The sequence below is a fragment of the Narcine bancroftii genome, chromosome 1, assembly GCF_036971445.1.
Source record: "Narcine bancroftii isolate sNarBan1 chromosome 1, sNarBan1.hap1, whole genome shotgun sequence".
Taxonomy (NCBI): Eukaryota; Metazoa; Chordata; class Chondrichthyes; order Torpediniformes; family Narcinidae; genus Narcine; species Narcine bancroftii.
Window position 1 is genome coordinate 157,363,072 of NC_091469.1, and position 17,316 is coordinate 157,380,387.

General features: G+C 48.1%; 1 protein-coding gene across 1 annotated transcript in view; it reads left to right on the forward strand.

The window, feature by feature from the left end:
- LOC138751965 (uncharacterized) overlaps window positions 1-14,016 on the forward strand; it is a 36,900-nt gene extending 22,884 nt beyond the window's left edge. Inside the window, exons 3-4 of the mRNA XM_069915080.1 lie at window positions 13,355-13,720; window positions 13,781-14,016. Coding sequence (XP_069771181.1) covers window positions 13,355-13,720; window positions 13,781-14,016 — 602 coding nt within the window. The remainder of the gene's footprint in view (window positions 1-13,354; window positions 13,721-13,780) is intronic.
- The last annotated feature ends 3,300 nt before the right edge of the window (window positions 14,017-17,316 follow it).

Consider the following 17,316-nt stretch of genomic DNA (forward strand, 5'->3'; position numbering starts at 1 on the left):
ATAAACAGTAAACGATAGGGCACTGAGGAGTGCAGAGGAGAAAGAGATCTGGGAAACAATACATTGTCCCCTGAAAGTGGCATCGTATGTGGACAGGGTTGTAAAAAGACTTTTGGCATCTCAGCCATTATAAATCAAAGTCTTGAGTGTAGGAGTTGGGATGTTATATTGAGTTGTTTAAGACATTGGTGAAGTCAAATTTGGAATATTGTGTGCAGTTCTGGTCACTTAACTAGAGGAAAGATGTCATAAGATTGAAAGAGCAGAGAAGATTTACAAGGATGTTGCTGGGTCTTCAGGAGTTGTGTTACCGAGAAATATTAAAGAGATTAGGACTTTACTCCTTGGAGTGAAGAAGAATGAGGGAAAATTTGATAGTGGTTTACAAGAGTTTGAGCAGTACAGACAGAGTGGATGCGAATTGGCTTTTCCCACTTAGATTTGAGGAGATAAATATGACAGGTCATCATTTTAAGATGAAGAGGAAAGGTTTAAGGGGAACGTTAGGGGTAAGTTCTTCACTCAGACAGTGGTGGGATTGCGGAACAAGCTGCCATCCGATGTGGTGAATGTGGACTCGATCTTGTGTTTTAAGAATAAATTGGATAAGCATACAGATAGGAGAAGCCTGGAGGTTGATGGAATGGGTGCAGGTCAGTGGGACTAGGGAGATGACGGTTGCAAGACTAGAGGGGCCTGTTTTCCATGCGGTAGCGTTCTATAGTTCTCTGAGCCACTCTCCAATTCTCCGGTACCACACCCATGGCTAAGAACACTTTAAATATTTCTCCCAGAACCCCTGCAATTTCTACACTAGCCTCCCCAAAGGTCCGACGGAATATCTTGCCAGATCCTGGGGATTTATCCAACCTCATTTGTTTTAAGCACCTCCTCCTCTTTAATCTGTATAAGTTCCATGACCTCACTGCTCGTTTTCCTTACTTCCCATGACTCTATGCCCATTTCCTGAATGAATACTGATGCAAAGAATTCCATTTAAGATTATAGTCGACCAATCATATCTTCAAGAGGTCCAGTTTTGTCCCTGACTATCCTTTTGTTCTTAAAACATCTGTCGAAACTCTTCAAATTTTCCTTCACATTGTCTCCCAAGGCAACCTCATTTCTTCTTTTAACCCTCATCATTTCCTTCTTGAGCTTTTTCTTGATATTTTTATACTCCTCAAGTACCTTGCTTGTTCCTTGTTGCCGATACCTGCTGCCCACCTCCCTCTTCTTCTTAACCAAATCCCAATATCCCCTGAAAACCAAGGTTCAATATGCCTTTAATCCTGACAGGAACATACAAACTCTGTACTCTAAAAATTTCGCCTTTGAAGGCATCCAAGTACCTGATGCATCCTTGCCAGAAAATAACATCCCAATCCAGATCCTTTCCAGATCCTGAAAATTGGCTTTTGTCCAGTTCAGAATCTTCTTACCCATTAATTAACTTGAAACGAATCGCATTATGATCACTGGATCCAAAAATCTTTCCCACAATGTCATCGGGTATATCCAAGCAGACGCAGGAGATTTGTCCATGCCTGTGTACATCAGAGAAGAATAGAAGGTGAGAACTGAGTCCCATCTGTGAAACAAAATGTAAACGTTCAGTAGACGCCTATTGTTGGTAATGTAGAGAAATGATTGGATTAAGAAGGAGGTAGGTGGATTAGGAAAGTTTGCAGATGACACAAAATGTGAACTTGTGAGCAGTGCAGAGAGCTATCAAAGAATTCTAAAATAGATCCGTTAAAGACAGACGGAATTTAATCGGGGCAAGAGTAAGATGCAGCTCTTTGGAAGGTTAAAGGTCAGGGGAAAGTACAACGACAGGATTCTTATAAACATTGATGTGCAGAAGGAACGGGGGGTCCTGATTTTTAGCTCCTTGAAAGTGGGCATTGTGATCGTACAGATCTATCAACAATGTACATAGTGTATATAGTTACTGTATCTAGACTGTGCTTACAGCGATTGGCTGAGAGCTAAGCCACACCTACTGTCTGGGCCGTAAAGAGTTGTGTCCCGAGCCAGGTTGGATCATTCCGGACTGGTCGGCCACCTGTGAAGAGCTCCTGTCTTTTGCTAATAAAAGCCTTGGTTTGGATCAACAAGTGTTTGATTCTTTCGACGAGCTCTACAATTTTATTGGCAAAAGAATTTTTTTTTGGAAGGGATGGAGCGTTTGACTCGGCCAGAAAAACTTGATATCGACCCACAGTCAGCTACAGCTTTCAAAGCCTTTAAGTTCTGGCTGCTGAACTTTGAAAACTTCCTGAGATTCATTCAGGTAGAGGAGGATAACCAGCGTCTAACAGCATTGCTGTCTATGGTGTCCTTGAGAGTCTACGAGAACATCCAGGATGAGACTACTTACACTGCAGCCATAAAGGTACTGAAAGGACTGTATAATCAACCGGTGTACAGAGTTCATGCCCGGCTCGTGCTTGCTTCGAGGAAGCAACAGCCCGGCGAGTCCAGCAGGGCATATTTACAAGTATTAAAGGCATTGGGCAAGGACTGTAACTGTGTGGACAAAACTGCTGCCGAGATCACAAACGATCTCATCCGGGATGCCTATGTGGCCGGGCTCCGATCGAACGAAGTGAGGCTGCTCTTGCTCGAGCAAAGGGTAGAAAAACTAGAGGACGTGGCCCGTATTGCGATCACAATGGAGGATGCAGCCTTAAAGTCCACCGAGTTCTCTAGGGACTGGACCCCTCGTTCTGATGTGAGTAGAGTGCCCTTCTACCCTACCACCCCCCGAGATACTGACGGCCTGTCGGCTGCTGCTACCCTGCCCCGTGCGAACCCAAAATGTTATTTCTGCGGGAGGGACAAGCACAGCAGGTCCCAGTGCCCAGCAAGAAAAGCCAGGTGCCAGAAGTGCCTTAAAAAGGGCCACTTTGCTGCAGTCTGCAGGTCTAAAATGGCCGCCGGCAAACACAGTGCCTCGTGTGAAGCCCAATCGCCGCTATCCCATTCAAACTCTTCTTCCCCAGAGCTCTTGTCCAATGAGAGCGAGGGCTCCCCTGCACGGCAACGCTTGATGTCACGGAGACGCCGAACCCGGAAGGGGCAGCCCACCCTCACAACCATGGCGTTGGCCCGCCTCTCGCCCCCGTGCGGAACACTCGACACTACCGCCGCTGCTGCCGCCGCCACAGACACCCTGGGGGGCCGACGCTACCGCCGCTGCTGCCGCCGCCACAGCCACCCCCACGGCCAACCAGGTGCTCACCCTAGCGTCCATCACCGACGACTGCCAGGGCCCGACCGCCGCGACCAACGACCTACCCACTGCCAATCGCGAGCAACTACAAACCCCACTACTTACCATTCACCCGCCAACGCCGCCACAACAGCACTTCCGGGAGGTCCTCCAACCTGCTCCTCGAGCGTTGACTACGTCATCCCGTTACGTGACGTCATCCTGTTGCGTGACGTCATCTCATTGTGTGACGTCATCGCGCAAAACTCCCCTGTCAACTGCTTCAATAACACTAAACCAGCAATGCTCTCATCCCCTCACCAGAGCAATGGAACTGATTAAAGTGTATGGACACTACACCAATTGCTTATTTGACTCTGGGTCAACTGACAGTTTTATCCAGCCAGAACTGGCCCTCCGTTGGGGACTTGACATTATCCCCACTACCCAGAGGATCTCATTAGCGACGAGGTCGCACTCGACTGGGATAAAGGGGTATTGCATCGCCACGCTGGAAGTACAGGGCGTGACGGTCACCCACTTCAAATTATTCGTCCTTCCCCAATTGTGCGCCCCATTGTTGCTGGGATTAGACTTCCAGTGTCAGTTCCAAACGGTGTCCCTCCACTTTGGGGGACCCCACGCCCCCCTCTCGGTCTGCCATCGCCCCACTCCCGAAGCACCCGAGCAACCTGCCCCCATGCCCCGGGGCCAATCCTGCGGCCTTTCCACACTCCGGATTGCCCCGCCAGCACTCTTCGCAAACCTCACCCCTGGCTGGAAGCCTGTGGTCACCAAAAGTCGGCAATATAGTTACGAAAACAGGCAATTCATTAGGAGTGAGGTGCGTAGATTGCTGGATGAGGGCATCATCGAACCCAGTTCAAGCCCCTGGAGAGCCCAGGTGGTGGTTGTCAAGAATGGGGAAAAACTACGGATGGTGGTCGACTATAGCCAGACCATTAACCGCTTCACGCTCCTGGATGCGTACCCCCTGCCACGCATCACGGATGTGATGAACCAGATCGCCCAATACCGCATTTTCTCCACTATTGACCTACGTTCGGCCTACCACCAGCTCCCGATCTGCTGCGAGGACCGACCATTCACGGCCTTTGAAGCGAATGGGTGGCTATATCAATTTCTCAGGGTACCATTCGGGGTCACGAATGGTGTCGCGGTCTTCCAGCGGGAAATGGACGGGATGGTGGACCAGAACGGGCTAACCGCTACCTTCCCGTATCTGGACAATATCACCATCTGAGGCCACGACGTGCAGGACCACGACGCCAACCTAGACAAATTTCTTCAAACTGCCCGTCAGCTAAACCTGACTTACAATTTGGACAAGTGTGTCTTCCGGACCACACGACTCGCTATTCTAGGTTGTGTGGTGGAGAACGGGATAGTCATGCCAGATCCTGACTGCATGCGTCCCCTAATGGACTTACCCCCCCCCACATACCCAGAAAGCTCTCAAACGTTGCCTGGGCCTTTTCTCGTATTACGCCCAATGGGTTCCACACTACACCGACAAGGCACGTCCTCTTATCAAGACCACCTCTTTTCCCCTCTCAACCGAAGCCACAGCGGCTTTCGATCGAATCAAATCTGACATCGCTGCTTTGACGCTGCACGCGATTGATGAGTCTGTCCCGTTTCAAGTCGAGAGCGATGCATCCGACTTTGCCCTGGCAGCCACCTTGAACCAGGCCGGTCGGCCTGTAGCCTTCTTCTCCAGAACCCTCCAGGGTCCGGAGAGTAGACACTCCTCGATCGAGAAGGAGGCCCAGGCCATAGTTGAAGCGGTGCGTCGTTGGAGACATTACCTCGCTGGGAGGCGCTTTACACTGTTGACTGATCAACGCGCGGTCTCCTTCATGTTCAGCAACACCCAGCGTGGTAAGATAAAAAAACGACAAAATCGCCAGATGGAGAATCGAACTCTCCACCTTTAACTATGACATCCAGTACCGGCCTGGTAAGCTCAACGACCCGCCTGACGCGCTCTCCAGGGGGACGTGCGCCAGCATACAGATGGACAGACTACGGAAACTCCATGAGGCGCTCTTTCATCCAGGGGTCACTAGGTTTGCTCACTTGGTCAAGGCGCGCAACTTACCCTACACAGTCGAGGAGATCCGCTCCATGACCCAAGCCTGTTCGGTGTGCGCTGAATCCCACGTTATCAAAGCCACCCGCCCCTTCGAGCGTCTTAGCGTAGACTTTAAGGGGCCCCTACCGTCGACCAACCGTAATACCTACATCCTTACGGCCATCGACGAGTACTCCCTCTTCCCATTCGCTGTGGCCTGCCCAGACACCACTGCCACCTCAGTGATACAGGCCCTTCACAGTATTTTCACCATCTTCGGGTACCCCAATTCCATCCACAGTGATAGGGGGTCCTCATTCATGAGTGCAGAGCTGCAACAGTACCTTCTGGAGTGTGGTATTGCTTCAAGCAGGACCACGAGCTATAACCCACGCGGTAACGGCCAGGTCGAGAGGGAGAATGCCACCATATGGAGAGCGGTTACACTGGCTCTCCGGTCTAAAGGTCTCCCCACCTCTCACTGGCAGGAGGTTCTCACTAGTGCCTTACACTCCATCCGCTCCCTCCTATGTACTGCAACAAATGCCACCCCCCACGAAAGGATGTTCCTTTTCCCGAGGAAATCCGAATCAGGAAACACTGTACCGGCATGGCTCACCGTCCCTGGCCCCGTCCTTTTGCGACGCCACGTCCGGCACTCAAAGAACGACCCCTTGGTCAACCGAGTGACTCTACTCCACGCAAACCCACATTACGCCTACGATGAGTTCCCAGACGGGCGGGAGGACACTGTTTCGGTGCGGGACCTAGCTCAGGACGCGGTAGACCCAGCAAACCCCCCAACTCCTTATTCTCCAGGCCCCGTGCCGCAACAGAAGGACCAACAGCACCCCAATGACCCGGGCCACCCTGCCGACAACACGACTGGGGAATTGAGCGACGGAGCAGTCGCACCCGACGAGCCCACTGGCGACACCACTCCAGCGACCCCAATCCCGGCACCACAGCGGTCACGACCCCCTGACCGCTACAGTCCTTGACCTACCCCTTCCTTTCATTCTCCCTCGTTTTTGTTTTTTTTTCCCAGGGCCAATTCTCCAAGAAGGGGTGAATGTGATAGTACAGATCTATCACCAATGTATATAGTGTATATAGTTACAGTATCTAGACTGTGCTTACAGCGATTGGCTGAGAGCTAAGCCACGACTATTGTCTGGGCCTTAAAGGGTTGTGTCCCTAGCCAGGTCGGATCATTCCGGACTGGTCGGCCACCTGTGAAGAGCTCCGGTCTTTTGCTAATAAAAGCCTTGGTTTGGATCAACAAGTCTTTGGTTCTTTCGACGAGCTCTACAGGCATGGGGTGGCCAACATATTAATTTTTAATTTCGACATACAGCATGGTAAGAGGTCATTTTGGCCCACGAGTACGTACCGGGGGTGTAGGTTAATTGGGCAGCATTAAAAGGTTAGCCACCCTGAGATAGGGTAAGGATGGATGGCCTGCTTGCCTGCTGGTCTTCATTAGTTGGGGCAGTGAGCACAGGAGTATGCAAGTCATGTTGCAACAATATAACATTTGGTGAGGCTGCGTTTTGAGAATTGCATGAAATTCCGTTCGCCAACTGCAGGAAGGATGGGATGGCTTTCGAAAGGGTGCAGAGGAGATTTACCAGAGTGCTAACACAGAACGCTGGAGGAACTCGGCCCGTCACGAAGGATCTACAGGACATCCTCCAGAATTTATGTGTATTTTCACTACAAGCGCAGCGTCTGCAGACTTGCGTGTTTCACTCCTTTACCAGAGTGCAACCTGGATCGGGGGGATGGGAACAGATTGGACAAACAGGCGGATTTCTCTGGAGTGTCAGAGGTTGAGAGATGCTCTGATAAATGTTTATATAATTAGAAGAGGCACAGATCAGGTAGATAGAACCTTTCTCCCGGTGTAACCGTGTCCAATTATGCATTTGGAGGTGAGGGGAGGGGGTTTAAAGGAGATGTGCAGTGTGAGGTATTTTTACCCAGTGCTTGGTGCCTGGAATGGACTGCCGGGGGAAATGGAAGAAGCAGATATGAGAGCAGCATTTAAGAGACTGCACGATATGCTTGGTTATGAGGAATAGAGGAATATCTATCGTGTGCATTTGACCAGGAAGTGCAGAAGGAACTGGGGCCAAAGGGTCTTTTTCTTTGCCACGTTATGAGGACAAAAAGAGAGCAACAGAGCCCCTGATAAATAGGATGGAGGAGAATCCAAAAATTCTCTATTAGTCCATTCAAAGGAAGAGGGTACGGGGGAATGAGTTAGTCCTGAAAGGGGATATCAACCAGGGAACATGAACAGGATCGCGGCATTCACCAGGAAGGACGTGTAGGATGGAAAGTTCAAGGAGGGGTACGCTGATACTCTGGAACACATCTGGTCAAGGAAGTATTATCGGACATATTGGCATCAAGATGGATAAATCCCCAGGGATTGAGAGGATCTATCCCACAGTGCTATGAGAAGGAAGGGAGGAGATTGGTGGGGCTCAAATAGACATGTTTTGGATTGGTGTGAACCACAGATCAGAAAGGATAGGCCAGGAAGTAGAGCCCAGGGAGCTCTATCAATGACAGGGAAATTGTTGGAAAAAGCACTAAGACAGGATTTCTGCTCTCTTGGAAATGTAGGGACTAATTCGATGAAGTCACAATGTTCTTCTGCAGGGAAAATACTACCTCACAAATTAGATTTTCAAGTCCAGTCAAGTCGCCTTTATTTGACACTCATCCCATGCTTCTTTAGTGAAGACAGCTAGCGTTTCTCCAGGGCCACGGAGTAGATATACATAAATGTAAATTAGAATAGAAGTTAAACACAATGAAATATTAAAATATTAAGACATATACAGTAAAAGTCCATGGTACTACATATGTTCTGGGAATTCAAGAGCCTGGTGGCTTGGGGGAAAAAGTTGTTAAGAGTTAACTCTGGAAATCAATTGGGACAGCATGGTGGTCATGGTTCACATGGACCTTTGACAAAATCCCAAGTGATAGACAGATGTCGAAGGTACAAGCACGTGATTGTTGGCAAACAATCCAAAATTTGCTTGATGATGGAAGACTGAGGGTCGTGGTTAAGGGGTGTTTTCTGAAGAGAAATCTGAAGGGATTAGCATTGTGTCTTTGTGTGTCCTACAAACAAATAACTTACATGAAATTGAAGGTAGTTGATTGGCCGTGCAAATACACAAAAGTGCTGGAAACACTCCACAGTGTTCACATTGCATTTCGTGTGAGTAAATGGTGGTTTTTCATTACTACAGGCAGATCTTTTGGTGGTGACGGAGTAGCTTAGTTTCGGGTTAGGATCATCGCATCCAGGTCATTTATAAAAATCACATGCAGGAGGGGTCCCAGGTGAGATGAGATCCCTGTGGAACACCATTCACCTCCATTGACAACCAACCTCTGCATTCTGTAAGTCAACCCATTCTGCATCCACACAGCAAGGCCTCCTTGCATTCAATCCCTTTTTACTACCTAAATGAGCCTTTAGGCTTTTTCAGGTGTATTCTACACTAAGAATGTGCCTGAAGAAGCAGAAGCAGCCCTTTAAATTGCCATTCAGGTGGCAGCGTTTAAAGCGCAACGCTGGCCACCTGAAGGACATGGCTGCACAGGACGTGGCTCTGAGCGCACTCGGGCTCCTGCCCAGTGTCAGCTGTGATCAGCAGCTTGATGGTTTTAACATCCACTTTCAGCCAGCTGCATTCAGGTGGCTGGGGGAACCACTGAGCTGAGCTGATTATCCCTCTCGGAGGAGGGTTATGTAGCTCGCCTCAAGAGCGCCTTCTGCACAATCAAGTGGCCTCAAAACAGCCGCATGTTGCCTAAACCTGCGGCTTTACATGCGGGGCAATTGACCACCTGAAAGTGCCTTTAGATAGGTTTCAGAGATCCCCACCCATTCTTCTAAGCTCCAATAGGTACAGTCCTCATAAGAAAACCCTTTCATTCCAGGGATCATTCTCGTCAACCTCATCTGGACTGTCTGCAATGCCAACACACCCTTAGATAAGGAGCCCAAAAGTGTTCACAGTACCCCAAGTGCAGTCTGTAAAACTTCAACATTCAATCTATATCCCATTGTAACCTATGACAATCTTCTATGCTATTCACATCTGCAAATTTACTGACCTGCCTCTCTACATTTTCCACCAATTCATTCATCAAAGATAAAAGGTCCCACAAGAGATCCCTCCCGAAAGCCACTAATCATGGACTTCCAGGCAGAGTATAATCCATCTATTACCACCCTTTGCTATTTGCAGGCAAGACAATTCTGAACCAAAACAGACAAAGTTCCTTGGATACCATGCCTTATGACTTACTGAATGGGGGACCTCATCAAGCACCTCATCAAAATCCACGTCTACTGCCCTAACTTCAATTTGTTTGTCACCTCCTCGAAAAACTCATTTGGGCTAGAGATGCACAGCCTGCTCCTCAATAAAGCCATGCTGACCACCTAACCCGCTTTCCCTACTTCATTAGAATTTAAAATTTAAGACATGCAGCACGGTAACAGGACCTTTTGGCCCAAAAGCCCAATTACACACAAATGACCCACAACCCTCACTATGGTTTTGAAGGGTGGGAGGCAAACAGAGCCCCCAGAGGAAACCCATGCAGACACGAAGAGAACCTACAAACTCCTTGCAGACAGCGCGGAATTCGCACCCCCGTACCGGCCACTGGCGCTGTAACAGCGTGGCACCGCCTGTGCTGCCCAAAATGCCCAGCAGATCATGTGGTGTCCGTGAAGAGCAGGACAGTTTTACTGGAAGTGACCCATCTGCGATACTGACTCTGCTCTCCACGGACACCACATGATCTGCTGGGCATTTCCAACAGCTTTTTTTTTCTCTCCAGTTTCCCTCCTTATCCATCAACCAAATGGTTTCATCAAAAGCTTATGCCGGTGGCATTCCTGGATTTGGGACCAATCTGGACAAAGGTTTCCAACCAAAACATTGACCAGACATTTCAATGAGCGGATGCTGCATGGCCCACCGAGTTGCCCCAACTCCTGTCATTTCAGTGTCCAGAATCTACAGCTTTTTTGTTTATTTCACATGACAAGGGCGCAGTATATTCCGAGGCTGGTTTAGTAGGGTGAGAGTTCCTGGGGCTCATGAATGAAATTATTGAGTCTAAAATAAGGGCAACCATGTGGCCATAAAAACAGAAAACACAGGAGAAAATCGGGCTGTACAATGCGCAAAAGTGGAGGAGGAAGTGACGAGATCCATGGAAAGCAATCAGCTGCCGATGTTTCGTGCCCGAGCCCTTCTTCAGGTGTGCCGGAAAAGGAGGTGGTGGGGAAGGGGGGCTGGCAGGCTGGAGGCAGGCGGGAGGGAGAAGAAGATAAAGGAGCTGAAAGGTGATGGGGAGAGGGTGGCAGAATGCTGCTCCCTGATAGGAGATAGGAGGGGCTGGAGGAAGGGAAGCAGAGGGTGCAGTGAAAGGCATTTGCATAGATGTATGGACTGGCCAATACAAACCTCCCTGACCTTCCCTAACCCTTCCCCTGGTTCCTCCCTGGATTTCCCAGTAAAGACAGGCATGCACGGATTTGCCCCCTCTTGCTCCTGTACCTGGAACCTGGCCAGGTAGCGTATCAGAAATGCTCAAGCTTTTGGTCATTAAAGGTGTTTAATGACTCCATCATGTTGATGTGATTTTTGTGGGCACGACTGAGGGATGAGAGAGAGCAGGAAGACAGAGGAAGGGCATTTCTGCAAATTGGAGGTTGATATTTTAAAATTTAAAATAAAATAATTATATTTAGAGATACTGCCCTTCCTGCCCATGAGCTCATGCCACGCAAAGGCACCAATTAACCTATAGACCCCATGTTTTAGGAGGGTGGGAAGGAACCAGAGATATGTATAGGAAGACCAGATAGGAAAGGTGAGAATTGATAGGGGGAGGGTTTGGTTCAGTGAATGCAGAGCTGAACTGAAGGAGAGAGAGTGAGAGAGAGTGAGAGAGCGCGCAACAAGAAAGGAGACATGGGTGGGGTGCCGTGGCCAGGGGAAACTGGAGAAGTTGATATTAATGCCAAGCAGTTGGGGGGTGCCAAGATAGAATATGAGGTGTTGTTCCTTCAATTTGTGGGTGGTCTCAATCTGGAAATTCATGAGACCATGGACAGACATGTCAGCAAGGGAGTGGGGTTGGGAAGTTAAATGGATGGCCACTGGGAGATCCACACTATCAGCGAAGCAATATCTCCCAGTCGGCGTTCAGTCTCTCCGATGTCGAGGAGACCACAGCGGGAGAATTGGATGCAGTAGATGACCCCTGCAGATTCACAAGAGAGATGTTGTTTTACTTGGAAGGGCTGTTTGGGGCTCTGATTGGTGGTGAAGGAGGAGATGTGGACACAAGTGGAGCATCTCCTGCGGTCACAGGAGTAGGTGCCAAGGGGGAGATTGGCGGGAATGGAGGAGCTGACGAGTGTGTGGTGGATGGAGTGGTCACTCCAAAAGCTGGAGAGGGAAGGAGTGACTTGTGGTGGGATCAGGTAGGAGGTGGCAGAAATGGCAGAGAATGATATGCTGAATACGAGGTAGGTGAGGACAAGTGGAATCCTCTCCTTGTTAAATGTAAAGGTGTGGCAGTCACATACTTATCTTCAATGGGAGCAGTGCTAGTCGTTGCTGATGACATAAGCGATGCGATGCATGGGGAGTAATAGCGCGCATGTGTGTTGAGCATCAGTATATGGGTGGTGAATCTCAGATGCAGGAGGAGGGGAGTGAGAGTGCCAGCATCATCCGTGTGGCAGTGAAGGTCAGAGAGGTTTAGTTGGGTAGGGTTTGAGGAGTTGAAGAATGCAATGTTGTGTCTAGTGGATAATTAAAGAAAGTTGACTTCATGGTGTGCTGGAAGAAACGAGTGAGTGCATTCTTCATTTGTTTTGTACGCTGTGGTAAGTCAGTGCTGGTACAGGTGCGGAGGGGGCCAGGGAAGATGCATGAGCAGCGGAGGATATGGGGCTGAGCACCGAGTTATTGGTGGTGGTGGGTACCCAAGGCAACCCCTTTGTATGAAGAAGGAAGTCATCTCTGATGATCTCATACAAAAGACCATCCTGGAAGCAGATGCGACGGAGATGGAGGAATTGAGGGAAAGGAATAGAATCCTTACAGTGGACAGGGTGTGAAGAGGTGAGGTCGAGGTAGTTGTGGGAGCTGGTAGGTTTATAGTAGGTATATGTCGAGAGTTTGTCTCCCGAGATGGAGACAGAGAGATCGAGGAAAGGGAGAGTGTTGCTAGAGATGGACCAAGTGAATTTGAGGTCAGGGTGGAAGTTGGCAGCAAAGTGGATAAGGTTGACAAACTCATCATGTGTACATGAGGCAGCACCAAAGTAGTTGTTGATGTAGCAGAAGAAGAGTGGTGGGGCCTTGCCTGTTTAGGCTTATAGCATGGATTGCTCCACATAGCCAGCAAAAAGGTAGGCCTAGCTGGGTCCCTTGAGGGTACCCAAAGCTACCCCTTTGACTTGGAGAAAGTGGGATGAGTCAAAGGAGAAGTTATTGAAGGTGAAGAGAGATTCTACCAGCCGGAGGAGGGCAGTGGTGGAGGGGGACTGGTTGGGACTGGTTTGTTGAGAAAGGAACAAAGAACTTTGCAACCTTTGGTATGGGGGATGGAGGGGTATAGTGACTGGATATCCACAGTAAGGATAATAAGACTGAGTTCAGGAAAATGGAAGTTGTTGAAGTGATGGAGGGCGTGTTAAGTGTCGTAGATGTTAGTGGGGAGGGACTAGACCAAGGTGGACAAAGTGGAGTCGAGGTACGAGGACACCAGTTCAGAGGGTTAAGAGCAGGAGGATACAATGGATCTGCTGGGACAATTAGGTTTGCGGATCTTGGGTAGGAGGTTGAAACGGGCCGTATGGGTTTGCTGCTGCTCCAAATCAAAATCAGGGTCTTGGATGAAGTATTGATAAAGAAAATACAACAAATCTATGCAACAAATAAATAATATTTATGCTTTAAAATCTTTCTCCTTCCAAGATCCTGGCACCGGAGCCTCACCAGTGATTGGGAAAAGGGGTGGTTCTGCCATATTGCTGCCATTGACTTACAAACCCAAGAGAAAGAATGGCAGCTCCATCATTATCGTCTGGACGAAGGGGAATCTACAGGAAGAGTTTACTGTCTTTAATTGCACCTGTTCCTTCTCTGCGGCCCTTCCCTGCAATGTCACTGTAAATAAAGGAGGTCAATACGAGCTGGTGGGAAGGCCAGAGCAAGGAAACGCCTCCATCAGGGTGACGGACCTCAGACTGAACGACACCAGCTTCTACTTCAGTCACATTTGGATCTGGAATGAAGGACCGGAACTAGTGATTCAGGATGAAATAAAGCTGGAGGTTGTGGGTAAGGAAAAATCTGTCAATATTGTTGTGTTAACAATAAAAACACATTGAACATGAATAGGAGGGTCAGGAGCTCCTGCTGAGGAGCTGGAGCCAGATTGGCCCGATCCTTTGAGGGTCCCTTTCTTGCTTTTGGGCTCAACTTCCTTACTCAACGCTGCCCCTATCTCCTCTGCCAATTCTGACCCTGATCAGATGACACTTCCAGTGACAAGGTTGAAGGTTCAGGATCCCACTGAGCTGCTAAATTTCCAGACCCTGTGTTGTGAAGATGCATACGCCAACTGGGGACGTTGAATCCTGTCTCCAGCATCCACACCAACGTGAGAGCAATCACAATGGCCCGTTTCCTCGCTGAATATTTTCCTCCAATCTCCTGTGTGTCACCTCACGCGGATTCCGTCGCCACACCCCGTCCAGTGGAGATTAACTCGACTTTCTTTCCTCTTCAAGTCCCAGCGGCCATCCTGCAGCTGCGAATTGTGGCTGGAGACACACTCTCGTGCACGGCTGAAGGGGTGCCTCCTGCAGACATCACGTGGATCAGCCCTGGGAACAACACGCTGGCCATGAACAGCAGCAGGACGAGAGTCACACGAGATCCAGAGAGAAATCAAATCACGGTAGAGCTGCTTCAACCCAGCCTGAGAGGGAGCTACCACTGTGTGGCCAAGAACCAATATGGGAGAGACAGCCGCGAGTTCCTCCCACCCACGGGGGGAATTAATGCATTCAAGCTGGCTCTCTACATTGGAAAATCCATTGCAGCTGTTTTCCTGCTTTTGGCTGGTTTTGCTCTCTGCTTTGTGAAAAAAGGTGAATCTCTAAGTGAACTCCCACTGTTCAAAAATGTACTGGGGGTGGGGTTGTAGGTCAATGGGGTGTAATTAGGCGGAACGGGCTCATAGGCCAAAATGGCCGGTTACCGTGCTGTGTGTCTAAATGTAAATTGAAACGGTGCACTGCGTAGCATTTGGTGGGAATGTTCCTGGGTTTGATGGCTTTACTACATTTCACAGAGGGAGATAGGAACAGGATGACCTTCAGCCCCTCAACCCCATTCCACCATACCTGCTGGATCATGGCTGATAGCCTTTAAAACTCCTGTCACTCCCCTGGTCCCCAGCACAAATATATCAACCCATGGAAATATCCATCGATCACAGTTTCTCAGTTTGCACAGACCCCCATCCGCCTTCAGTAAGGGTGGCAAGGTTAGTGCAACGCTGTCACAACATCAGCGATCGGGACAAACTCCATGCTGTCTGGCATTCTCCCTGTGTCTGCGTGGGGTTTCCCCAAGGGCTCGGGTTTCCTCCCTCTCTTCACAACACTCCAGGAGATGCCAGTTAATTGGGTGTAATTGGGCGCACGGGTCTGTGGGCTGAAAGGGTCTGTTACCATACTGTATGTCTAAATTAAATTAAACTAAATTAAATCGAGAGCTTCCCAACATGGCGTCAGTTGTCCTGGCTGATCTAAAGCCACTCAACTTGGTTTGAAGTTAAACACAATGCTGGAGAAACTCAGCCGGTCAAACAGTACACTTTTTATAGCAACAATAGAAATATATAACCGATGTTTCAGGCTTGGAGCATTTGTTATCCCAACCCCAGCAGCAATAGATATTCACCAAGACAAATGATTACTTAAACAAAAGTTGCTTTTAATTAACTTTAAGCATGAAAACAGAATCAAACTTTAACTTATCACTATTGACATAACCAATCTAACTTAACCCCCTTCTAATTCTAAGCGCATCTCCATGTAATGTGTGTGTAAGTTCAGAAAAGTTCTTTGGTTCACAATGCAATCTCACTTCTCATTCCTCCAAGTTCACTGGTTGCAGGCAATTCTTATACTGTGCACAGAATTTAATATTTGTAAAGTTCACCCGGCTTTGGTGCTTGAAAGGTAAATGGTTCTTGTCAGTTTTCAGAGAGAGATTTGTTGTCCCAGGACACCCATAACTATTGTACTTCCATCAGCCACTTTAGTGTCTTACTGATGAAACTTGCCACCTCAGGGATCTCCAGATGATAACCTCTTTCTTTCAGGTCACCACAGAGTGCCTTTTTGTTTCTCCTATTTCAAGTGAAACATTATGCAGCCAGTTCTCTCCTCTTGCATGAACCACAAAGTCTTTGACCACACTGAACTTAGTACTCACAACCCGTCTTCCAAATGGGGTCTTCCACAAGCTTGCCAGCTTGTCCTGTTCCAGTCTCTGTTGCTGCTGTTAATTGTAAAACTGTTGAACTCATCTCTGTCTCTCTCTCTGTCTCTCTTTCCTTGCAAAACCACATGACTCTCCTAGAATAGCAAGTACTCCTCCAGACACAATGTGGCTCCGACAAGTTCTTTCATCTGTTAACTTTTTGTAAACAATCCATTAGTGAAGTCTCTTGGGCACTCTCGAAAGCTTCTTCAAAGATCTGTTTTAAAGTGTTTGTATGTGACCTACACTAAAAAACCTGCCCCATTTTATGTCCCAGAAACATATCTGTCACACTCTCCGCCCCTTCCTTCCTCCTTCCCTCCTCCACTGCTTGCTTCTGTGGTCTGAAGTCTGCATTAGAGGAATTCAGTATCCTCAACAATAATCCATTTATTCCCAGCATCAGTCTAATTAACACCTACTTGTGAAGTCTCCATAGGCATTCTTCAATGTTTCTGTAAAGTTACTGTGGACGTGAAATCTCGGCTTATGGAAAACTCTTGCATTTTAAATGAGATCTCTTTTGTGAAATATTTGCTTGTAAAGGGACCAACACTAAACCCCCACAATTTATCTCTTTTAAAAACATTTATATATAATATAAAATATAATATACCTCAAAACATTTGCAAAGGAGATTCACCAAGATGCTGTCTGGAGTGGACTATTTTAGAGATTAGATGGAAGAGTTCAAATAGCGTGGAAGGGCAGAGATCCAAAGTACAGCTCTTGTTTCACCCACAACTAAATGTCTGGTTCACTGAACCCTGATCAGATCAGGAGTGAGGAGTAATTCCCACCTGATAAAAAAAGGAGAATTGAGGTCTTCTATGACCCACCCATCCACCCCTCAGTGTTCATCTCCCTGGAAATACTTTCTTACCTTTGTGGGGTTTTTTTTGACAGATTCCCATAAGGGTCGAAGCTCTGTTGATCCCAATGTGGCAATCAATCTGAAATCTCAAGGAGCAGAGCCAGGTAATGGGGCAATCTTCCAAAACTCCTCGTTCACATTGAGAATGTTCTTTGAAAAGCAAGGCTGAGATTAAACTTGAGTCTAATAACGAGTCTTTCCAGAATCATCCAAGCCTCATCAAAGATGCTCTCTCTGAGCTTGGTTGATTCAGTTGTGTGGGTAAAATGGAAGACTAACATCCAAAAGATTTGCCTAATGCTTGCCCTGGTTCTAGACTCCTCAGTCATGGAAAATATCCTTCATGGGATTAACTTGTCAAACCCAATAAGAGTATTTTGTACATTTCAATTGGGCACCTCTCATTCTTCCTTAGGTAATTTTTTTTTTAAATTAGACATAGAGCATGGTAACAGACCCTTCTGGCCCATGAGTCCGTGCTGTCCAAGTTCACCTAATTGACCTA